We start from the raw sequence: 26483 nt of genomic DNA on the forward strand, positions 1-26483 counted from the left end.
ACGCAAATATGCAACATTATTCTTATTCAAACAACTTGGTATTTCAGTGTATGAAGACTGCAGATGTGTTTGCCAGTTAGGAAACAATAATTTCCACTTTTACTCTGTAATTCCCCGTCTTTGAGGATTCCCTTTCATATTTCAGTCATTTTTGTGACATCTGCATAACAGCCAGTGCCTTTTACTGAAATAATCAAAGCAGAGATTTACTTTATGTGTAGTGTTTTATCAGCACAGCAGATTTGTCCATGTGGTGTGTAAGAGCAGATTCATTGGTGGGTTCCCTGTATGAAAGTGTGTTTATTCTACATAGGCCGTCTTCAAACAGACCTATGGACTCTTCTTATGAACTGCTATGAGTTAGAACACCTTTCCTTACGATGTAAAAATAGCAAAAGTCACAGGAAGCAGTTGCAGCGATTTAACAAATATCAGAACAGGTCTTTTTTTGTTTCAAGAACATAGTGAGCTGCAGATCTCAAACGGTTTCCTGCTTTTCTTGTGTGTCTTCAGGCCGGAGGATTTATTCCAACAAGCTGGGCTTCCTCGGCGGGGTTTCTTGGGCAATCATGGTGGCGAGCATCTGCAAAATGTACCCCAATGCATCAGCATCGACTCTGGTGCACAAATTCTTTGAAGTTTTCAGCATGTGGTGAGTTTTCCCCTTCATGGTGGCAATTTAAAGAGTCAGAGCGTACTTGACATTTAGTGTGAAGAGATAAAACCTTGTAAATATTTGCTGAGTAATGCAGTAGAGCAGGGGTGTCAAACTCAATCACAGCAGGGGCTGGATTCTGAATTGAGGTCGAACCTGAGGGCCTAACAGGGTCCACATTCAACCATAAACGTCATTTTTATTTTCACCAGCAGTAAGTTACAGGGGGGAAAATACTTTGCACTGATGATAAATGATTTAAGATAAAAGAAGGAGACAAAATGATACGTTAAAGGCTCAAAATCTGAGATAGAAAGTCAAACTTATTTGTTCAAAAGGTCAAAACACAAAATTAAAAGTTTCAATATTTTTAAAAGGCAACTTTATGAGAGAAAAGTTGAAATCATGCGTTTTAGAGGTAAAAGATAAAATAAAAGTCAACATCATGAGTCTAAAAGGTCAAAAGATGGGCTTAAAAGTCAAAGTTAGGAGTTATAAAGGTCAAAACATGACATGAAGTTTGAAATAATATGTTTTAAAAGGTCAAAATATGACCTAAATTTTAAAATTGTGACTCTTAAAGATCCATAATTAGATTAAAAGTCAAAATCATGAATTGAAAGGTCAAAATATTTCATTGAAAGTCGTAGTCATAAGCTTAAGTCATAATTGTGAGATACAAAATTGAAAATATGACATGAAAACACAAACCAATTTCGTTTGCCACATTTCTGACTTTTTCTAATTATTTGTGCTCTTTTAAAACTTTTATGACTTAAGGATATTTTGAGTCACCAGGGTTAAGTTAACATTTTTATACTGCAGGAAATCATGAATGCAGACCTTACACTGCTGGGCCAGATTTGATAAAAATATGATATGATCTTGTGGGCTGGTGCTAACTGTACCACGGGCCGGATTTGGCCCCCGGGCCTTGAGTTTGACACTCATGCAGTAGAGAATCAGATGATCTGAAATGTGTCATTTTTCTCACAGGAAGTGGCCGCGCCCAGTGTTGCTGAAAACTCTGGTGTACCTTGATAAGAGCTTCGCAGTGTGGAACCCCCTGGTATGTCTTCAGCAGGATTTTATCTGCATTTACAGCTGTGAATATTAAACTGTCACACATTTTATGTCAAATTTCCTCAAAGAAAACAGCTAAAATGAAAATATTGTCATTAATCTGTATTTTCAGGACAACAAAGCCGACCGCGCCCACCTGATGCCAATCATCACCCCGGCTTACCCCCAGCAGAATTCGACCTTCAATGTGTCCCGCTCCACGTTAGGCATCATGAAAGAGGAACTCCAGAGAGGTATGCAGTCACAGATCTGATATTCTCTCAAATCACCAAAAGAGGGATTTTTCTGTGTGATTAAATCACTCCGTCACAGAGTCACGCTCCCAAAAGTCTGCTTTTATTTGGGGTTCAGTTTCCAGCAGACTTTGCCACTCCTGTAACTGCCTGAGTTCTTCAAATCCTGTTTACAAAGCCCTGAAAACTTTCCCTTCAACATTCACAGGATACACCATCACTGAAGCCATCCAGGAAGGCAAAGAGAAGTGGGCCAAACTTTTCCAAACATCAAAGTTCACGGATCAGTACCAGTATGTATTATTTAGTCCAGTAAGGAACAGAAAGCTGCAGAAAGCACTCTCAAATACATGTGACTTTCCTAAACAGTGGTTTTCAGCCGCTCTCACCTCTGGACTCATCACCTTCGCCTGTATTAGCCTACATTTACGTTTTTCCCCTAAAAAGATCTGTTTAATCAGATCCTTTACAACAGTGGTTCTCAACTGGTCTGGCCTCAGGACCCACCAGTCTGTCTTACCAGGAGTTTCCAAACAATATTCAACATCAGCTGGACCAAAACACCTGATATATAAAAAGAAAAGGGACAAAACTGACAAATTTTACACCCTCTCTCTCCATCATTTGGCAATTTTAGCCAATTTTCCAGAGAACTTGTGAACTTATTTCATTATCATGAGAAAAGTAGCCATTTATTACAAGAAGAGAAGATCAATTAGTTGAAATATTGATCAAAAATTTAAATTTACACAATTTCACAGTAAAACAGGGTAAAACAAAAGGTATCAATGCATGTCCAAGATGGACTTCAGGACTTTTGCCACCGTTTTTCCCAGACACCTTATCGAGACCCACTGAAAACCACTCTGTGACCCACTTTTGGGTCCCCACCCACCAGTTGAGAACCACTGCTCTATAGAACCGTTCCCTTTTGACCTTAGATGGTACGAAACATGACAGCAGACAGAGCAGACATGTTTAAAAAGCACTGCGTAGATTTACTGAGAGTTGATTTCTCCAGACCTGCTGAAAGAAGCTCCATGACCCACTTTTTGGCCCCAACCTGCCAGTTGAGAACCACTTTTTAGACACTTTTTAGATGCTTCAGCCGCTGTTTATAATTGTGAAGTATTTCATGATCTGTACATGTGCACAGACTGATGTCAGCTGATTTTCCTGTTGTTTATTTTCATACATTTGGTTGTTTTGTACCATTTGTATAAGAAAGGATTTTAATCACATTGTGTACTATCTGTGCTCTTTATTTGATCTTTACTGTGAGGTCTGTAGACGAGGAATCGTGCTTTTAAACATTGTGCTGTGCGTAGCAGATTCAGTTGTTATGGGAGTGTTTTTGTGAAATGATGCTCTAAAAATAAACACTGAAAACTTTTATTGACATGTTGCTTGCATGTTTTTTGGTTGTAATCAAATGTGTGATGTTGTGTTGATAAGGTGCTGAAATGTTATTTTCTGTTTAAATCAGTGATGGATTATTTGTAATGTGCTGTTTTACTGCCTTAATTGTGTTCTAGTTTTATTTTGACGCTGTTTTAAGATCGTGTCTTTGTTTGATTGAACATCAGACCTAAAAATACCAAAGTAACAGCTGAGGAATGATTGGTTTGTGGGTTTGCAGACCACAGTTGGCCGTTTTAGACTGAAGCGTGCTCAAATGATCAGTTTAATCGATGGTTCAGTGTTTAAACTGGCTAAATCATTGTAATGTATGATGTGTGACTGAAATGTGCTGTTCTGTAGCTGAAGTATGGATGAATCTGAGCTGTCTGTAATCTTGTCCTGTTTGAATAAACATGCTGTCTGTTCAGACCTCTCTGGGAAAATCTGTGCTGTGACTGTTTTTGATATTAGTCCGTTTTTAAGCCATTATAGAGTCAGAACAGACAGTATGAGATTTATAGTGAGGGTAATAGTGTTTTAGATAGTGAGCAGACATTTACAGCCTTTATGGTGCTTTTTACAGAGATTTAATCTGAAATACACAAAAAGAAAGCCACAATCATAGAGAGTCAGCACAGGGGTTTCTCTGAAGTTGCAAGGCTAGAACAAGGGTGTCAAACTCAAGGCCCGGGGGCCAAATCCACCCCGTGGAACTGTTAAATTGGGCCCGCAAGATGATCTGATATTTCTGTTCTAACTGTCCCATCAGTCTGAGGTCTGCAGATTTCCTAAAGTATAAAAATGTGAACTTATCCTTGTTGATTTAAGATATCCTTGTTAAGTCATAAAATCTAAAAAAAGAAAGTAAAAATATCTAGATAAGAAGTCAGGAATGTAGGAAAATAAATTATTTTTTGTTTTAATTTCACATTTCAATTTAGCATCTCACAATCAGAACCCAAACTTAAGATTTTGACTTTTTATTTCCTACTTTGAGCATTTCAACTCATAATTTTGACTTCTATAATATTTTGATCTTTAAGATTCATAATTCTAATTTTTAAGTGATATTTTGACCTTTTTAACCAGTTATTTTGTATTTAACCTCATAGTTTCAACTCCAGACTTTGACTTCATAATCCCATAGTTTGACCTTTCAGACTCACAATCTGAAATTTTGAATCATATTTTGACTTTTAATTTCATGATGACAAATTTTATTTCCTATTTTGACCTTTTAAACTCAAGATTTTGACTTTCTTTCTGATATATTTACCTTTAAAATGTGTTTTTCAATTTCAATTTCATGTTTTGATCTTTTTGAACTAATAGATTTTCTATTCTCAGTACAGTTCAACTTATCTTTTAACTTTTAAGTGTCAGAATCATTTATTATTTGTGAAATGAGGTTGACAGTTTCTGGTTAAAAAAGGTGACCTTGTTAGGGCCTCAGGTTAGACCTGAATCCAGAATCCGGCCCCTGCTGTGATTGAGTTTGACACCCCTGGTCTAGAATAAGGACAAGTGTCCAAGCTTGCCCTGATTGAAATATGGATCATAAATCCCTCTAACAATGAGTCAAATTCCAGTCTGGTTTCTAGACAGTGTAGTAAGTGTCCAGCCTTGTGCAGTCTGTCAGCATTGTTCTGTCTCTGCTTTTACAGGCACTACATCAAACTGCAGCTCACGTCGCCTACAGAGGAGAAGCATCCTGAATGGTGAGTACACAGAGCCCCGAGATGAGAAGCCCAGTTTCACTCTGAATCTTTTATTCCCAGCTGCTGCGTTGCTTTTGCCTTTCTAAACGTTATGTTTTGTCTTCAGGGTCGGACTGTTGGAGTCCAAAATCAGGCACCTGGTGAAGACCCTGGAGAGGATTGAATACATTTCCAGGGCCCACGTGGAGTCCCTCACTGCTCCTCCAACCAGAGATGGAAAGTAAGGAAACATGACAGCATGACTCTATTTTAATGACGGCAGGAGGCTTTCTTTAGAGTTTGAGCCAAACGTGTTCATAGTTGACTCTGTCACTGGTTTTAACCCTCAGGCATCACTGGGGACATTTTTGTCCATTTGGGCAAATGTTTCCTCTTTCTCTGCTCACCATTTTAGCTGTTAGTGCATATGGTCTAATTATTTGCAACAAAGTTTCCTTCTAAGCAAAATTTTTGAATTCAAATTTCAGTTGCTCTAATAGGTTAGAGGACACTGAAACAAATTTACTACCCTTTAAAGCCATTAAGGACAAAAATGTCCACTTCCAAAAAAACTGCTATAAAAACTTAACAGATTAAAAATTTTTAGCTTTTTTTTTGCATGAATCTCTTAAACAACTTCAGCTGTGCTCAAAATGACCAAACATTCAATCATTTTTAGGATTTTAACCCTTTAAATACCAGTTTGATTACTTAAAGTCAATGTTGTTTTTTATAAAAACAGTGAAAACAGTGCGATATCTTCCTTAAACCAAATGTTGGATGGCGGGGGCATTATTTCTAAATCCAGCTTGGACATGTCAATGATTAGCCAAAATATTGACTTTCATGCATATTTAGTTTTTGTGTAGCATCCAATTTAAAATTTACTACCCTTTGGAGTCATTAAGGACAAAAACAGCAATAAAATAGTATACATTCATATTTTTTTCTGCTTTTTTTGGTTAGATCTTTTAATCAACTTCAGTTCTGATCAAAACAATCAATTCTTGGATAATTTTCAGGATTTTAACCCTTTAAATGTCAGTTTGATTACAGGATGGTCATATTCTTTCTAAAAAAAAATAGCAAAACAGTCATTATTTTTCAGAAAACTGATGTTGGGGGGGTTAAAATCAGTCCTGAGTATGTCAAACATTATCCAAAATATTGACTTTCATGCATATTTAGTTTTTGTGTAGCATCTGACTTAAAATTTAATACCCTTTAGAGTGACTTGACGTTTTCCTTAATGACTCCAAAGGGTAGTGAATTTTAAATCTGATGCTACACAAAAAACTAATAATGCATCAAAGTCAGTATTTTGGCTAATCGTTGACATGTCCAAGCTGGATTTAGAAATAATGGCCCAGCCATCCAACATTTGGTTTAAGGAAGATATCACTTTTTTTATTATTATTATTTTTCATAAAAAAACAATATTGAGTTTAAGTAATCAAACTGGCATTTTAAGGGTTAAAATCCTCAAAATGATTGAATGTTTGGTAGTTTTGAGCACAGCTGAAGTTGTTTCAGAGATTTATGCAAAAGAAGCTGAAAAAATATGAATCTGTTAAGTTTTATAGCAGTTTTTTGGAAGTGGACGTTTTTGTCCTTAATGGCTTTAAAGGGCAGTAAATGAAAGTGATGCCTGAGGGTCAATCATGAAATGAAATCTACGTCTGCAGTCAAAGGTGTTCATGGTAGTCAGAAGGTTTCTATTCAGTGGTGTTTGACATGTCATCTCATTGGTCTGTCTGTTTCAGAATCACCACTTCCTGGCTCATCGGACTGCTCCTGGACCCGAAGGTGTACCGGCCCAGAGCATTTAATCTTTACTTTGAGCTAAAACCCTTCAGATGTCATGGTATGTTTCTAGAATAATCCTTTAAAATGCAATAATAGCCACCCATGTTGTGTGATGTTGTAAACCTCATAACTTTTGTTCCTGCAGTCTACAACCTGTCTGAAACAACCAACATGACAGAGAATGGGGTGACTTTATCGTCCCGGTACATCCTGAAGGAGAACCAGACCTGGAGGGACCCTCATCCGGGAAACAGGGTGTTCAGGCCAGCGGCGCCTGTTGTGAGACCGACTTCTTCAGCGGCTCCATGCGGCGCTGTCAGACCAGCCATGACTGGTAAAGGCTGGCCTAAACCGCTAGCTCTAAAGAGGAACCAGGTATGTCAACCCATGCTTTCTGATGAGTATGTTATGATGAAACTATTTGTTTACATGTGGAGATATCTGCAGATTTACTGGCTCACATGCTGGCACTGAAATGAGATGAAAACAGCTGATGTTAGAGCATGTATGAAGCTGCTGCTTTTAGCTCAGATTGTCCTAAATAAGTGTGAAAATGAAGCATGTTTAAGAAGCTATGAAAACTACAAACTTCCTGTTTCATCATGGCTGTTTCCTGGTTGGCTGCAGTCACTTCCTGGAATCCTAATGGGATGCTAAGCAACCTCAACAGCCTGAAGGACTGAAATTAGTTCAATTATCCATCCTCAGACTTTAAATTGTGTGTTTTAAGGCCTGTAATTTGAGGATTGACCTGCATTAAAACCTCAGAATCACTCTCAGCATCAGCTGACATTAATCTGTAATATATTTGAATCCGATGAAGCGCGTTCTATCTCTATAGACATTTTCTTTAAAAGCCATAAGATGTGAAACTGCACCTAAAAGACTGTTGGTTAAATTGCCACAAAAACATTTTTCTTGTTGTCTGCAGAGTTCAGTTCCTTCAACAAGCCGCCCGTCTGCCTCAGCCTCGGTGGGTCCACAGGGAACAAAGCGGCCTCTTCATCAACAGCTGGAAACTTCAGCCAAGAAGAAGAGATCTGAAGGCCAGCCCACCCATCCTGTGTCCTCTTCTGCTGCAGAACGTGGAAACTCTGGTCCTTCTCAGAGCACAAAGAGAGTTTGTAGCTCTGAGCCTGAAACTCAGAGCAAGAAGCTCAGACCTGACCTCGTAAGTCAAACTCTCTCTATCTATTAATCACAGAAAGCCTGCTCACTTTAATTTTCGCTTGATTTGAGCCATAAGATCCACAGCTCACACAAGAAATGTTTTTCACAGAAGGCTCCAGCGTTTACGTCTCAGACCGTCCCTGCAGACGAGCTCTGCGACCAGCCCTCCACACTCTCCACACCTGCAGCACCTGTGAAGCGCAACATCACCTTCAAGCTCGTGAGGTAAAGCTCAGAACTACCAGTACTAACTCCTCCTTACTCCTGCACTCTCTTCCTTTCTTTTCTAACGTGCTCCACCTTTTTGCAACTTTGAACCCAGAATTGCAACACTGTGCCAATTTTGCCTGTTTTCCCCTTTGTTTGGCCACTGTTTTCCCCATTTTTTCTTCACTTTTAAGCCATTTTTACTACCTTTGCCAAGTCTTTTTACATTATTGACACTTGCAACACGTTTTTGCCACTGTTAACCCATTGTTTGGCCACTTTTTGCCAATTTTTCCCATTTTTACTTTGTTTCACCAGTTTTTGCCTAATTTTGCCTTGTTTTTGCATCATTTTTAACAATGTGAATATGGTACGCCTTGAGATTTTGGCTTAACCTTTGGTGTGCCTTGGGCAAAAAAAGTTTGAAAACCAGAGGAGTAGAAGCATCTGGACTTCCTGTTTTTGCACTCCAGATGATAGTGGCATTAACTGATTTATGATTTTGGGATGCCACAGCATCCCAGAGCTTCATTTTCCACCCACTAGCTCAAAGATTTTATAGCTTTCAGATACTGGAGGAAACAGAGGGGGGGCAGAGGGGGTGATCTCCCCACACCCCCAGTTCCATAATGTTTGACAAAAAAACAAACAACAAAAAAAACACACACACACACACACACAAAAAACAAACAAACAAACAAACACTGCAAAAGCGCCCTCTAAAATGTTCTCAATATGGACAAAATTTGATAAAATGTCCATTTAGTGTGCATAATCAAACAAAGTGCCCTCTATGTGATAAAAAAAACTCTCTTAATGGGCAAAATGTGATCAATTCCATGATTTGTTGCCCTGTAGATGGCAATAATTCATCAACCTGCCCTCTCTGGTGCCCTCTATGTGGACAAATTTGACAAAGTGTCTTCTTTGGAGCCTTTTTATTCAGGACAGTTTGACAAATCGCCGCCTTTATCGCCCTCAAAGTGGGTAAAACTTGACAAAACCTGTGTCCAACAACATACAGCAGGTGCCCTATTTATCACTGCAGCCCTCGGCCCTCAAACATCCTGAGTCTGCTTCTGCTTTCAGGCATTAATCTTAAAAATGACAACAATGTGTTTTCTACACGTGTGTGTATAATATGTGTGTATTCTGTATTTATCCACTGGAAATGTAAATGTGCTGTCTCACCCCTTCTATTATTTTTACATGGACATGTGAGTTAATGAAGCTGTGAGTCTAACATCCATATTTCTCCTGTTGTTTCTTACAGACGCTTCTAAAGGACCCGACCTGCAGGAGAACTACAATCTTCACCCTCCTGCCTCTTGTGGTGGCTGAAAGCTGGTCTGCATAGGGGTGGGTTGGTGGGACACACCTTTTCACAGCACACTGACAAAAAAGCTGTGAAAAGGTGTGCTGGGGCCTGAAGTCCGGCCTCTGGTTTATTCTCGGTGTGAGTGGCCTCACTTTGGCTACCAGAGAGAGTATAGCTGGATGTGATGCCTGGCTTCAGGTGCCTAAAGGGCCCTGCAGAGTTCAACTCACAGCCAAAGCTGAAGGTTCCTGTCAGAGCCTGAAGGCTATGAGGAGAACCTGCAGGTCCACTGAGGGGGGATTTAGGGTTTTCTCCGAGTGCTTCGGTTCGCCCCAAATGAATAATTTGAAAAAAAAAAACAAGCCCCCTTTCCCCAAAAAATAAAAAATGAAATAAAATAAAATAAAAAATGTGATTTCTCTACTCCTGTCTTTTCCCATATGAATTATATTAAGTTAGATTAAAAGTTGAAAAATGAAAAAATATTTGTAAACCTCCCACTGAAAGGAGGTGAAACACTTTCTGCTTTCAGAATTCTAATATTTAAAAGAATGTCAGAATTCTCAGATTAAAGTCAGAATTCAGAGATTAGAGTCAGAATTCAGAGATTAGAGTCAGAATTCAGAGATTAAAGTCAGAATTCTCAGATTAAAGTCAGAATTCTCAGATTAAAGTCAGAATTCAGAGATTGAGGTCAGAAATCTTAAACTATAGTCTGATTTCCTAGATTAAAGTAGGAATTATCAACCCCTTAATGCCTGGAAACACAAATAATAGCCAGAAAAATCTATTTTTTTTGGAACTGAAATGTTCATTTAACTTTTTACTGAAATAAAAAGAAAAAATCAAAATTTCCATAAAATTTAACAACTATATTTTGTGTCTCATTTTATTCATTAGGTGTTTTTGGTAACTGATAATCCACTTGGGGGCATTTTTTTAATCATTCATCAGATTGTATTCATATTTTTTTTTGAGTAATTTATTGAATATACTGATTAGGTAAAGGTATCATAAAAGTATGTATCAAATATGTGACCACAGGTGTTAAGGGGTTAATACTAGTAAGTAGTCTGAGATAAAAATCCTGACTTTAACCTTAGAATTTGAGATGAAATTCACAAATTCTTATATAAAGATCAGAATTCTAAGATTAAAGTCATAATACTGAAAAAGTAAGATTTCCGTGATTAAAGCCAGAATTCTGAAAAAATGGTCAGAATTCTCAGATTAGAGTCAGAATTCAGAGATTAAAGTCAGATCCTGAATAAAAGTCAGAATTCTGTTGTTTCAATCCTGACTTTAATCTCAGAATTTGATATTTAATTCAGGCTTCCTAGATTAAAGTTGAAATTCTAAGATTATAATAAAAATTCTAAGAAAAAAATCAGAATTCAAAGTTGAGGTCAGAATTCATATATAAGTGTTAATCCTGACAAAAGGATGATTTCTACGATTTAAGCCAGAAGTCCAAGATAAAAGTCAAATTCTGAGATTAAATTCAAAATACTAAGATAAAAGTCAGAATTCCTAAATTAAAGTCTGAATTCTGAGACTTTAATCTCAGAATTTGACATTGAAGTCAGAATTCTTAGATTTGTATTAGATTCTAGCCGAAAAGAAACCAGAATTCTGAGATTAAAATTCTGACTCTAATCTTATCATTTAACTGGGAATTATGGCTTTGTGATCAGACTTGGAAAAAGAGTTGGATCTCATTATTTCTGTTGCCTTCACCACACAAATGTAACTTCAGTTTGTAAATGTTGTTGTTTATGGTGTAGTTATAAAAATGTCCACTAGGTGTCACCAAGCGCCTGTGAAAACAGGAAGTTGTACTAGTCAGACGGAAACAGAGAAAAACGGTTGGAGAGACAGTTTTTTTTTTTTTTTTTTTTTTTTTTTTAAGTTTCCATACAATACATTGTCATCAGATTCATTCAAATAGATATAACAACAGATCTTTGACAAGTAGTGCAAATAATAACAGGATGAAATTTACAATAAACATACATGTAACAAAGAAAAGAATGAACCATAAGTTCAGGGTCTGCTAAGAAAAAGGCAGATATTTAAATTTTTCGAACAATCTTAATGTTTTTATTAATTTTTTATTCTTTTGATTTAGTTTTTCAATGGTGCTGAGGTATAACTGGAGATCTGTAATTTTGAATACATGAAAAGAGGGTAATTTTTTAAGCCAAATCATTTTGTGTATAAAAAACTGGGTTTCTTTTTTGAGCATTCTTGAGAGATCTCTTTGTAAAGTGGAACCAAAAAGAAGTAGTGTGAAAACAGTCAACAAATATATGTTCAATAGATTCTCCTTCACATTCACAAAAAGTGCATGTATTATTTATATCTGGTAAAAAATGACAAACATTTGCTTTGACAGGATAGTATCTGTGAACAATTTTATAGAGAAACTCTTTAATTTTACTTGGGAGTATCTATCTATGAGGCAACAAAAAGATCGTGTTCCATTGTTCTCTATTCAGACATACTGATCCATACTTACAAATGGGAATGGTGATATGTTCCAGACCACTTCTAATAAAATTATTTGTGCACTTTCTGTCCAACAAATCAATGCCATTTATGGAAATGGGTCTCTCCAATACAGAGAGTGTGGTACTCTGAATATTACGAGCAAGGGTTATAATATTATAAGGAATTGATCTGAGCACCATATCAAACCTCTGTCTGGAAACCTCAAAATTATAAGTATCTAAGAATGCCTCATAGCTATATAATTCACCATTTTCATTTAAGAGTTGTTTCACAGTATTTATGTTGTTCACAGACCAGTTATTCAAGTACAGAGTTTTATTTCTGTGTGAAATGTACGTATTGTTCCACAACATACAATGGTGAGGAGAGTAGTTATGTTTGTAGAGAAGCTTCCAGCATAATAAAACTTGCTGATGAAAGTTAGCACGTTTGACTGGTAGTTTTCCTATTGAGTAAGGACACTGTAAAAGAAAACTGAGGCCACCTATTTTCTGGAAAAGATAATTAGGGATGATGTTCCATAAGCTATTGGGATTTTTTAAGAATCTTTTAATCCAATTTATTTTTATAGTTTGGTTAAAAACATTAAAAGTAAGCACATTTAGTCCTTCAGCCAGAGGATTGGTAAGAACTGTTTCTTTCACTTTCTGGGGTTTGTTTCTCCATATAAAACTGTAAAGAATTTTATCTAGTTGTGAACAAAAAGCATAAGAGGCTCTTGACATTCCTTCTGCTTTGCTTAACAACACTCCTCCATATATCCATAAGTCAACCAACAGTTACATTTCTTTTTAATTGCTTCTACAACAGGAGCAAAGTTGTTTGGTTCTCTCTCTTTAGGATTATTACTAATAATAATTCCAAGATAAGTTACCAAATCTTTAACTGGGATGCTACAGATTTCAGTATGACTGATCTTATTTAGGGATAGAGTTTCACATTTTTTAAGATTTAAGTTTAAGCCTGAGACTTCTCAAAGTTTAGAAATAGTGGACAGAGCTTTGGGAACTTCATCAGCATTTTTCACAAACATTGTTGTATCATCTGTGAGCTGTGTTATTTTAAGTTCTTTGCCAAGAACATCAATTCCTTTAACAGGGCTCTGTAAAACTAGATCATTTAATACTTGGGCAACTAGTAAGAAGATGTACGGGGACGCTGGGCAACCTTGCCTTACACCTTTACTGATATTAAATCTTGGAGATGTACCATGTAGGAGTTTCACTGAGCTGTTGTTATTTTTGTGTTTTAATAGCTTTTGTAAAAAAGTTTCCAAATTCAAAAAAAGAGAGGGTATCAAAGATAAATTTATGGCTGACTGTGTCAAAAGCTTTCTGAAAATCCAGAAAAAGTATTATGGGATCACCCGGGATTAAATCACTGTAATCTATTAAATCTAAAATCAATCTGATATTATCAGAGATGTGACGTCCTGGCATGAATCCACTTTGAGATTCATGAATAACGTCACTTAATCCAGTTTTCAGTCTTTTAGCCAGAATAGATGCAAGAATTTTGTAGTCATTGTTTAATAGAGTAATTCCCCGCCAGTTGTCAATAAGAAGTAGATCCTGTTTGGGTTTTGGGATCAGGGTAATTAGACCTTGCTTCATTGAATGAGGCAGTTCTTCTTTAATGGTGGATTCATTGTAGACTGCAAGTAGAAACTGTGAGGTTTCAGTAGGAAATGTTTGATAAAATTCTGAGGTAAGATTGTGGAGGACTGAGAGTGCCAAAATGAAATATATAATTCATTAATTAATTAAATAAGCCATTAATTAATTAAATGTGTAATTAATTGTACCATTAATTAATTAGATGTGTACTTAATAAATTAAATGTACCATTTATTAATTAAATGAGTCATGAATTAATTAAATGTGCCATGAATTAATTAAATGTACCATAAATTAATTAAATGCGTCATGAATTAATTAAATGTGTCATGAATTAATTAAATGTGTCATGAATTAATTACATGTGCCATGAATTATTTAAATGTACCATTAATTAATTAAATATGTCAATGGTCAGACAGAGCGGAAATAACTCCAAGAACTTCAATAAATCCCTCTGCTTTGCTAGCCACATGTTCAGGGTCCGAAATTCCAGTGTCAACGTGTTCTGACAGGACTAAAATATCTGTTATTAACTCACGGGAGAGCTCATGCAGGTCCTCAGTGATCGCTGCCATGTTTGTGTGTTAGTTTGTTTGGTGGTAAACGCCCCAATGTGGCAATCCTGCAGACCAAACCAATGGTTTGTGACTGTTCAGTGTTAGTTCTGCCCACTGAGTTTGATGTGAGAGGATGACAGATAAAATTAATTCATGATGCACTGCTGGAGCAGGAACCATGAATTAATTAAATAGCTATCACCAATTTTAATTAATTCATGACACATTTATTTAAGTCATGGCACATTTAATTATTCATGGCACATTTAATTAATTAATGGTACATTTAATTAATTAGTAACACATTTAATTAATGGCACATTTAATTAATTCATGACACATTTAATTAATTAATGGCATATTTAATTTATTAATGGTGCATTTAATTAATTAATGGCACTGGAAATTCAGTCAAAGTAAGCGACATAAGTACGCATGACACAACAGCAAAACAAGTTCAATCGTTCGTATCTTTTAAATAAATTACACCATTCTGGAATAATATGATAAAACTCACCATTTACATTCAGTAGTGTTGAAAAATCCGCTAGCTTTGACAGTGACTGCTGGCAGGCGGTAATCAGTGTCTCCCTCCGAAAAAAAGGGAAAAAAAAGCTTTTGAGCTCCAACATTGCGCCGCTTTCATTGGTCAAATGTTGGACAAGGGAAGAATTCCATTCATTAAAGTGTGGATTTGATGAAATAACGAAGATAGTGTTAATATCAACCCAACCATTCAAGATGACTTATCTGACAGCTTCATACCGCGCGGATGGGTGACCACAGCAGCACACTTCAGAATTTGCAACTGCGCCGGGATGATGAAAATAATATTTTATTTTATTTTATTTTATTTATTCTTTTTTTTTGTTTGTTTTTTAAAGAACATTCGACCAGAACATTGGCGGAGTGGAAAGGGTAGTGGCGTTAGCACCATAAGTTTGTTGGATCGAGGCCTGAGCTCGGCTGCGTTGCACACTGAGGTGTTATAGACATGGGGTCATCCACGTTGCTTGTTCTGCTTTTTACCATCTTTGGAAAAATTCAAACATCCAAACTCGTCTTTATTTCACATGGATATTAACTGGGCTCATCCTTAAAAAAAAAAAAAAAAAACAATCACTAAACACCTGTGGAAAAACAACACAAAAGCGTGGATTTCATCAAATAACGAGCATAGTCTGTTAACATCAATCCAACCATTAAAGATGACTTATCTGACGGCTTCATACCGCGTGGATGGGCGACCACAGCAGCAGAAGAAAAAAAGAAAAAGAAAGAAGAAGCAAAAGAAAGTGGAAGAAAATCAACATTATGTGAAAACAATACCAAATGTGCTTCTTTAGACCGCAACTAAAAATATAGCACAGAGGGGTCATCGAGAGTCTGAGGGCAACTTTTTGGCCATATTAGAAGAAATAGCGAAGCATGACCAATTTTTTGAAAAAGGCTCAATGCATGTGGCAATGCAAAATACACAAGTTAATACACATTGTTAATAAACTGCAAATTAAAAACACTGTGCTTAATATGTACTTAAATATATTTCAACATTTAGAGACTCCAATTGCAATTGATTGTTTGAGAAACAAATTCATTGTCATAGTCTGTGGACCCCCTGAAATCGCCTTGACCACCCTCTGGCCACCCCAAGGATAAAAGTCTAGCCCCGCCACTGGTCCTGGAGACACAGAGCTCCATGGTTCAATACACCTGATTCAAGTTTGTAATCCAACCCCTACAGCATTTTAAAAATCCATTTAATCAAATCCATCAGGTGAGGGACAGGAGGAGGGGTCCTGGGACTGGACTGAGAGGTTTGAGTTTTCGTAGTATTGTCACTGCTGATTGGAAGTAGGATCATAACTATTATGAGTTCTCAAACTAGGCTAATATTTACAAGAAATGGATGTAAAAGTCTTTTTGGACAAAGGAAAGTGATTACAATGAAGGTAGGCATTGAACCAACAGAGAGCACTATGATCTAAACCAATATGATGGAGTTTATCCAGAAGGAGATAAAGATCTACCAGGTCGAAAGCCTTGGTGAGATCAATAAAAATAGCTCCTACAGTCTGACCAGAGTCAAAAGCAGAAAACAAGTCATTCTTAAACTTTAGAAGAGTGGTTGTAGTAGAAAAAATAGGTCTAAAACCACACCGTGAGGGAGATAAAATATCAAATTGATTATTGTAGTGTGATAATTAGTTAAAAATTAATTTCTCAAAGATTTTTGCAGTAATACAAATAATTGAAATAGGTCTATAGTTATTTACATCAGATGGGTTACCACCTTTAAAAAGTGGAGTGACTCTGGCACATTTCCAGCTCGGAGGGATACAACAAGTGGATAAAGATAAGTTAAATAAATCTGCCAGGGGATACATCAATATACACTGTAAGCCCAGATGAGTTGAATTTACTAAAAAATTTGAGGAAACCGGTTGTTCTTAAACATTTAAGTAATGTTTAATGAAAAGTTGGGTGAATTTAACTTAAGTTTTTAAGCACAACAAACTAAATGCCAAGTTGATTTAACTTAAAATCTCTTGCAAAGTCAATTGCTCTGCATAATTATTAAACTTAAACTTATATTTCAAGTCCATTGCAATAAATTACAAGTTGATTTGATTGAAAATAATTTGGAAAATTAAATTAAGTCAACTTCATGTTTTCAAAATGTGTACACTGTAAAACAAAATTGGTTGAATTTAAGTTTGCAGGACTTAGGTTAAATCATATACTTTGAGTGTGCCATATTTAATATTTTTAGTGCAATGTAAACACCAATAAGTTCATAGAACTCAAAATATCACAGTCAACTGATTGCCTTAAAATGTCAGACAGTACTCTCTGTACAAGATTTTTGAAGTTATTATTTCACCAAAGGTGGACAAACTGTTCCACCATTTACAACAATGGCTGTTAATGACCCACTGAACCCAAGGCTGATATTTCATTAATGTCAGTGTGCTATCCAACATTCACTCACACTAATAACATTAACATCGCCCCCTATGTAACTGAGACAGCAACTTCACTCATGGTGCATTTTATTTATTTATTTTCTTAAACCTTTATTTAACCAGGAGAAAACCTCTTTGAGATTAAAAATCTCTTTTCAAAAGTGTTCTGGCCAATACAGCAGCAGCAAACAGAGTGCATAAAGGCTTAGTGCCCAACGGCATTCTGGGAAAACTGCAGATTTGCCATATGATGTTGCATTTTTACAGTGCAAGATGTTTAGAACCAAGTGAGGGAGAAACCGGTCTTTTTAGCTTCTGTCTTAGATGCTTGAACAAGGAAATTGCGCAATTTTGTTTCAAACAAGCCAAGACAAGTTTGAATTCAACACCTTGAAGCATTTGTTATTATAAGTAAACCCAAAGTTTAAGTTAAAAAATGGAAGTTTTAAGTTTATCCATCTCAAAACAACAAGTACACTCTACAGTCACATTATAACAGTAGAATACACCAAAATGACTTAAGTAATGCAAAAAAGGTAGTTTTTTAAGTAATATTTACTTCAATTATTTGATCACAAACAACTTTCGGGTTAACAGTGTATCAGGTAAGTTCTAACTACACCTTCATAAAACTTGAAAACAGTTTGATGAACTGTACATAAAAAAAATGTAATCACGTTTTAACGCCGTCAACTGTTAATAGAGTATTAGCTGATGTTAACGTTGGCTAATGTTAGAGTTAGCTAGTAAACAAACATCGTGTTTTGCTTCCAGGTGAGGCGTCAGTGAACTCAAGTAGTCCGGATTTTGTTCCCTCTGTGTTTGTTTACAAGAGACAAAGCCAGAAACCCGAGGCAAAGATGGAAAGGCACTAATAATTTGTCTTTCTACTTAAACTTGCTGTGCATTGCTACGTTGTTCTTTGCCTAAGAGTTTACAGTGTTTAAATTTTGTTTTTATTTTTTTGCATATTTATCACACTTAAATGTTTCAGATCATCAAACCAATTTTATTATCTCACAAAGACAAAATGCAGTGTCTAAATGATGATTTTATTTCTTAACAGGAAAACAATCTTAACCTATCGGGCCCATGTGAAAATGTAATTTCCCCCTGAACCTAATAACTGGTTGTGCCCACCTTGGCAGCAATAACTGAAATCAAGCGTTTGTGATAACTGGTGATGAGTCTTTCGCATCGCTTTTGAGGAATTTTGGCCCACTCCTCTTCGCAGAATTGTTTTCACTCAGCCATACAGGAGGGTTTTTGAGCATGAACTGCCCATTTAAAGTCACACCACAGCATCTTAATTGGATTTAAGTCCAGACCCTGACTGGGCCACTCCAAAACCTTCATTTTATTTGTTTTGAGCCATTCAGAGGTGGACTTGCTGATATGTTTTGGGTCGTTGTCCTGCTGCATAATCCAAGAGCGCTTGAGCTTGAGGGCACGAACTAATGGCCGGACGTTGGCATTCAGGATTTTTCTGATGGACAGCAGAATTTATTGTTCCATCAATCACAGCAAGTAGTCCAGGTCCTGAAGCAGCAAAACAGCCCCAGACCATCACACTGTCACCACCATGTTTGACTGTTGGCATGATGTTTCTTTTATCAAATGCTGTTATTTTTACTAGGGCTGAAAGGATTCTTCCAATTATCCGAGTGATTCGATTAAAAAAATTTCTCGAGGCAAATTATCGAGGCTTCGCTTAAATCAGCCCTGCATCTATATATGTCCATGCTATAATCTTGGACATCATGCTGTGAGTTGCATGGCGTGCTGTGTTTCGCATGGACGGATATTTGTGTGGCGCAATGCACTTATTTTTGCTGTTACTATAACGTAACATGCATGATGTCAGGCGTGAAAATCAAACGGGAGGAGAAGTTGATGCATTGATGTTTACAGGCACGTGTCCTGCGTTTTTACGCAGCCGCTGGCCATGAATTCATGACAAATATGGCGCTATGCCTACACCAGTGACCCTACGCACATCTCCGAGTTTACGCACTGCTTGCATGACTCACTGGTGTGAGACAGCGCTCAGTTTGTGTCTGCAGACTTCAGGGCATTTTATAAACTTCTCTGATTGACCTCTCTCTCTCTCTTCAGCATGTGAACATTATTCATTTAATTATAAATGAGCTCAGATTCAGCACACTGACATCTTGATTGCAGCGTATTTTTCGAAATGTTTTAGCATCCTGAATGATTTGATAAGACTTACATTGATAATGAATTGACACCAATTAAATAGAAACACACTATTGCCACAGACAGTGACTGAGACAGAGACTAAATAGGTTAAAGTTCATCATCATACAGTCAGGATTCAACAGGTCATAGAAGCTGCTTTATCCCTTAAAATGTGTTCTCCATGTCAGCGGATGATCTCAAAATGTCCGATTTTTATGGTGGATGAACTCACAAACAAAAATGTGAAAAAATTAAAAGTGAACACCCTTTGAAAAATGGACCATATTCCTGTAGTCTATAGGGTCACCTTTCAGACCTCTGTGAGAATGATGGAGCTTTATTCTTGCTATAAAATAAAATATTACATTCATGCATAAAGTAGAGGATGTTAAAATGATTAAGTGTCCCTTCACTTTAATGACAAATTGGAAAATAAATATAAACTACAATGAAAGAAAGTGTTGGCACCAAACATTTCCTGGGAGAGGATCCCTAAAACCCCAAATAAGGCATAATCTAATGTCATTATTTAACTTCCTTAAGTAATGTAAATTGTCATCAGAACTTCATTGCACTTTGTAAAATATATTTTCTTTAGAGGACCTGTTAATACCAATTTTTAATATAGAAATAGTTCATTTAAGGGGCCAACCTTCTTTTCTCATTTGTCTAGTACTATTTCTCTTGAAAAAGCAAAAGTGACTGATTAAAAGAATTCAGTATTTCTTATTATCTGCCTGTCTGGTTTGCATAAATCATAATCCTGTAATGCTGCACAAATAACCTAGTTTCATTCCGACATCAGGCTGTGCAATTAAATAATCACATAAAAAGCTACATCTTCTATTATTATATTAAAAAATCCTACAGAAAGGCCCTTAAGTTTACAATAGTTCCACTGCTGACCTTTGTAGAAGGACCTTAATTTTCAGAAAAGGAAAAACTTTCATTTTTGGAAAATATTAATTTATTTTGAAAGCAGCACTGTGAAAACTTCAGGTTTTGTACTTTTATGCAACCTAATATCAGCATGTTTTAGTTGAGAAATACACACTTCTAATCCATCATTCTTTTCTGTGATTCATGATACCATTTATGGGTTGTATCGCAATCATGAATTGAAATGGTATCCAGTATAATCGCACATTTTAACCAAATCCTGCAGCAAACCAGCACCCCATAAGATTTATTAGTTAAACAGTATATCAGTGTTTACTTTAAATGCATGTTCAAGCTAAAATGAGGGAGAATAGCTGTTAAAAGGTCTGAGCTAGCCTCTTAGCTCATGTCTTGGGTGTCCCAGCATGCTGAGTGCAGTAAGGTTGCTGGATAGCGGTGCCTTTTTTCATGGCATTTCTCTGTTTGTTGTCATAAACACTCTTGTAAAGGAAACTCAGAGACGACATATGGCAAGCGAGGCTGGGCGGATGTAAATGAGCCACGGTGAGCCTCAGAGTCATAGACATTATATGGAGGTTGTTATTTGTAAACCAGCCGAGTGAATTCTGATATCAGGTCACCATTGGAGACATATTATTCATGCAAAGTGTGAATATGCAAACTAAAGTGCAGAAAACTTTGTATCTGATTACCCAGCATGGAGGATAATGCAAAATGTAAACAGGCTCTAATTTGTTTAGAGTATTAACTCTAAAATGTTCATGAATCTCCTCTCTGGCTGTTGTTTCTCCCACTAGAGTTTCAACCCCAGCTCTCAAAACTATCTGCTCTAAAGTCATCAGTCTCTAGTGTTTCCTCCACTGAATACCGGGGCATGATGCCATGATGTCTGCATTCAAGTACAATAACAAAAGGTACCCCACTGTTATCTTCCTTCACCAGTCTCACATGGTGAGTGGATTTTTCCTTCAAATGCGGCGTAATACCTATCTCGTACATAAAACATCATTTCTCTGCCAGCTCATGGCATTGAAGTCTGATGTGGGAGGTCTGGGATCGTGACAGGGCGGTGGAGGCGGATAGGGATACTTCTCTTATTTGACCTTGTCAGAGGGGCTCGTAGGTCTAGGTCCAGGCAGCAGTGGTACAGGAGACGTGGCCTGGATGAGGGCGGGGTTCAGGATGATTGGCAGGGACATGGGTGGGACTCCCACCTGCAGTGGAGAGGTGAGCGGCTGCAGGATGAGGGGGGACTGGCTCAGAGGTGAGGAAGCCTGAGTGTGGGACGTGGTTAACGGGAATGGGATGGGTGACACGGAGGGAAGGACTGGAGATGATCGGTCTGATCCTGAAAAACAGAAATAAAAACAACATGGATGATTTAGAAAGATTTCCTCGTTTAACACCAGATTTAACACCAGTTTTTCCTGGCTTAAATTGAGGCAGAGGTGGTTCTGATCATGCGTACTCTGACCTTTCTAGGGAAATGCAGGGGCAGACCAAGCGGCAACCTCCAGTCCTGAAAAATGAAGCCAATGTGGAAGTGCAATAAATTGCTATACCGCGAGTGTCCACTTGAGGCTGGCTGCAGGAACACCAGCAGTCCCATCTGGACACATGTTAAACAGCTGGATTTGACTCTAGAAATAAACTGGTTTACAGCCTGGTACAAAACACCAAACGTGTCTCATTAGCTAGTGTCTTATTGTGCTCCCACTGTACGGGGGGTGATTTTTTGTACACGATCGTTTGGACTATATTTAGGATGAAAGCTGATTGGTGCGTCTCATTTGATTGACAGATAGCTCGGCAGGCAGAGGCTCTGTTTCTGTCAACCAGAATGCTAGCTAGCAGGCTGACAGGAAGTCGTGCTTAGTGGGCGACAGCAGAGTCGTGACGTTAACAAGCAGCAGCAAGAGCTGGTGCAGTTATGGAGGAAGAGATTAGCATGGATGCTGCTAAAGCGCCAGTTTTATCAGAACTTCCTTAAAAGAAGAACAAAGCACAGCAGTGGTTGTTTTCTTTTCAAAAACGACAAAAGTCGAGTACTGACATGTCTATAGTCGCCATGTTTTGCGTTATTCCTCAGTAGCTACGCAGCTCAACAGCAGCTACGTCACGTTTTGTTGCTCTTATTGGCCCGTAGAGATGTGACAGACAGAACGTCCATCCAATCACACTCCAAATATTTTTAAAGCCTCTGCCTTTTCTCAAATGTTTCCTATTGAAGCTTTCCCAGATGGATGTGTGAAATAAATCCATCTGGCGTGTCAGGTTAACTCATTTATGTTTGTTCCTCAAAGTCACATAGTATGGCAGGATGGACATTTCCGATTGGTCTCCAAAGTCACATGATATGGATGAGCAGTAAAGCCAAAACAGTCTTGAGGAGAGAGAGGCAGGGAGGCACTCGGCGGAGAAGTGGTGGTGAGACATAATTTATCGTACTCATCTGGTATTGATACTTGTCTCGAGATATCAATACCAAAAGAGTAGTTTGGAAATATGGATATATAGATACTGTAGTATCAATACTCCCACAACTACTGTTGGGACTGAGCGGGTCATGAGTCTGCCTGGTTTCCTCTAGACATATCATTTAGAATTGAGGTCAAACAGTTCAATCTTTGCTTCATCAAACAAACTCAGAGTGCGTTTTCATGTTTTTTACAGTGAGAAAAGGCTTCTGTCTTCCCACTCTGCCTTAAAGCCTAGATCGGAAAAAGATTTTACACTAGATCCTACACTACTAGTCAAAAGTTTGGACACAACTTGTTATTCAAAGGTTTGTCTCTGTTTTTATTATGTCTACATTGTTGATTAATCTCAAAGACACCAAAACTATGAAAGAACTCAGATGGAATTATGTTGTAAACAAAAAAGGGTTAAACGAACCAGAATATGTTTTCTATTTTAGATTCTTCAAACTTTTGACTGGTACTGTAAGAGGTTAAGTTATAATTCTGTGGAACTACAAATAAAAAGACAATTACTTGTTACCAAACTGAAAAAGGCTATCAGTCTGATTTAGTCGCAACTGAGGAATAAATTTACCATTAACGGCCAATGTGGCATGTATGTAACCTTGCAAAGCAGATGGATACGCCCATTTCCTTGTTTTTCACTGGCAAATCCATCTTGCAAAGCTCCCACCTGAACCTAATTAAAAGTTGTAAAATGCAGATTTTTATCAGTTAGTGCAAATTTCAGGAATAACAGTATTGATGTGTTTTTTCTTAATTCAGTCAGATACTTTAGTGTTCACTACTTCTGATCCTGTGAGTTTCCCTTAGCACCTACTGCCTCAGATGTGTGCACCTGCAGCTTCCCCTGCAGAGCAGGGAATCTGTGTTAGTATCTTGGTCACTTTATAATGTAGCTGTCATCTCCTGCTTACTTTGTCATGCTGTTATTATAGCTTAATGATGTCATAATGCTACTGCTGTATCTTGTTCGTTTTATAACGTAGCTCATAAATCTTAGTAGCTCATAATGCAACTGATGAATTTTGGTTACTCTTTCATTTAACGGTCGTATTTTAGACATTATTTAGTGCTGCTGTTGTGTATTGGTCATGACATATCTATTGCATTTCCATATTTTTATATTGCTGCTTTTGCATCTTGGTTATTTTATAACGTAGCTTCTAAAGGTTGGTAGCTCATAATATTACTGATGAATATTGGTTACTCTTTTACTTCAGTGTTGCATTTCAGGCACTACGTAATGTTGCTGATGTGTAATGGTCATGGCCTATCAATTGCTTTCCTGTATTTCTATATTGATAATACTGTACCATGGTCATTTTATAATAATGCTCTGCACTTTATATATGTCATAGAACAGGGTCTATTTATGGTTTTATTTATCTATCTCTGTCAGGCCTTAGCCTTTAAAATACATATGTGAAAATTTTAGACTACTTTATTACCTTTATACAATTTGTACATAGTAGGACTTATTTGTCATTCTCTATAATGATCACTAGTGTATTTTTTGTACTTTGTCTTGTCAGCTGTGGTCCTGTCAGGTGTCTACCCTTGTTTTTGGGACTTTTATGTATGTTGTGTGTCAGTTTAATGTGGGACAACAGATGGAAATTAGCGACTCGCTAAATCTGGTGCAACCATATTTTCATTTGCTTTCTATAAATGATCACTGTCATTGCCCACTGTCCAGTGATAAATAAACTAAACTAAACTAGACAGGATCTCAAGACCTCATTACCTTTGCAACCTTTTTCCTCCGTTAGAGGAAACTAAAAAAAAAAACAAATGATTGTGGCTCATACTGGAGTAACTTATTATCCATATTTTACATTATGTAATAATAGGCCTATGATGCCCTAAGCAAACACTTTATTTTAAGAAATTTGGCAGTGATAACAATAAAAACTTTGGTTTGACCTAATTCTATTCTGTTCCATGATAATCAAAGACCTGCGGTGCACTCTGACCCTTAATAGATTAAATTCTTGGTGTCATCTAAGCCCATGTCTGCTGGGAATAAAAATGTAAAAATATCGCAATAATAAAATTAGAAAACTCCAAACTCCTAAAATACCAAGAAAAAAGTAAAAACAGCGGGTGAAAGTAGCCGTCTAAGAAGCAGACCCTCACAGCTTTATTTATAAAACCACAGTTTCAAACAACACCTGCAAACAAGAAGAGAACAGACGATCAAACAAACTTAAATATGCTAATGACTATCTCCGGACCGGAGCTAGAGTTAGCTCTAGGTTGAGTAAAGTGAACCAGCTTTAAATGGATCCACAAAAGGCTTGTACAGTCAGGGTTGGTTTCAGTGAAACTGTCTGCATGTAGAGCTTTAATTTACATTATTATAAACACGTGTGCACATGCAGGCACAGACACCTCTGTGCTAGAGAAAAAGATGGGGGGGAATGTCCAGGTTACAAAGTCCATCAGTCCAGTCCAGTCTCATGAAGGCCGGGAGGGTCCTCCATCCATCCCTATGGTCTGCGGGTTTACTGGATCTTTCAGTCCACCTTGACCACACTGTAGATCTTGGTAACAAACCAGAAACAGGCAAAGAAACCAATTGTACCTGAAGAGAAAGAAGTTACCTTTAATATGGAGAAGATGGTAGAGGAACTGTGAAACAATCAGCATGAAAACAAAAAAACACACATCAAAGCCCATCCCTACTTCTTTGATACCCACCAGTGAATAAGAAAAAGATGAGAGCCATGATCATTGTGTATCCAAAGTACAGGATGGTGCTGGCCAGTCCAGTGATTTGCAGCTTTGAGAAGAAGTAGTGAATTGCATAAACAAGGAAATAGGCAGCAGTGAATCCACTAGTCAGGAAGGAACGCCACTGCCAATGGTAGTCCTGTGAGTTGGAGATGAATAGTTGAGTTAATATCTATCTACTGTACAAACTATCTTACAATGTTAAAGGTAACTAACCTCTGCTGTGCCACTGTGTCTTTCACTGTTAATTTTGTTGACTAAATCTATGACTAAAAATGTTCACCTACACCCTTTTTTCCATGCAAAATACAAAGACTAGCCAAAAATAGATCTGTGATGACTAGAACTGACTACAAGTGAGTTTAGTTTTCGTCAAGATGACTAAAACTAGACCAAAAATGTAATGTAGTTTTCATCGGATATTCAGATTCCATGATATTCCTCCACTGAGGGTAAATCTGTCACAATATAATGCACCTGTATCTATTCTGCCTCTCAGCTGTAGAAAGCAGGGACCCCAGGTTTGGCAGAGTGCAGAGAACACACTACCATGAGTTGGTACCAGATTCTGGCAAGAAAATAAATGTTTGGACTAAAAGTAAAGACTAAAATGTTATGGACTAAATCTATAAAGGGTAGAAATGACTAAAATGTCACTAAAACTAAAAGGTATTTAATCTAAAGTCTAAAGCTGAGACTAGAATTAAAAATAGCAGTCAAAGTTAACACTGGTGTCTTTACTAGAACTGCTGTTGAAAGGAAACGCTGCAGTAATGGCATTTTTGCTGATATACAGATCTGCTAAGCTAACTCTGACATTTAGTGTCTGATATACACTGCCTGGCCAAAAAAAAAAAGTCACCACCAAAAAAAGGTCACACACTCTATTATTTCATTGGACCGCCTTTAGCTTTGATTACAACACGCATTCGCTGTGGCATTGTT

At 37.2% G+C, this 26483-nt stretch overlaps 2 protein-coding genes across 2 annotated transcripts in view; one reads left to right on the top strand and one right to left on the bottom strand.

Moving 5' to 3' along the window:
* Positions 1–531: 531 nt before the first annotated feature.
* Positions 532–9896, top strand: LOC121511179 (poly(A) polymerase gamma-like). Its single transcript, XM_041789773.1, has 11 exons — positions 532–652; positions 1652–1724; positions 1851–1971; positions 2180–2264; positions 5037–5090; positions 5197–5310; positions 6833–6933; positions 7021–7250; positions 7807–8046; positions 8155–8270; positions 9526–9896. Exons 1-11 carry the CDS (start codon positions 570–572, stop codon positions 9533–9535), a joined length of 1227 nt encoding a protein of 408 aa, XP_041645707.1. The 5' UTR covers positions 532–569; the 3' UTR covers positions 9536–9896.
* A 15027-nt stretch (positions 9897–24923) lies between these two features.
* The window catches only part of tm9sf2 (transmembrane 9 superfamily member 2), a 29382-nt gene continuing 27822 nt past the window's right edge, over positions 24924–26483 (bottom strand). The window contains exons 16-17 of the mRNA XM_041789816.1: positions 25506–25677; positions 24924–25389 (exon numbers count right to left, since the gene is read on the bottom strand). Of these exons, the coding sequence (XP_041645750.1) occupies positions 25322–25389; positions 25506–25677 (240 nt within the window). The 3' untranslated portion in view covers positions 24924–25321. The remainder of the gene's footprint in view (positions 25390–25505; positions 25678–26483) is intronic.

This window comes from Cheilinus undulatus, linkage group 6, assembly GCF_018320785.1.
Source record: "Cheilinus undulatus linkage group 6, ASM1832078v1, whole genome shotgun sequence".
Classification (NCBI taxonomy): Eukaryota; Metazoa; Chordata; class Actinopteri; order Labriformes; family Labridae; genus Cheilinus; species Cheilinus undulatus.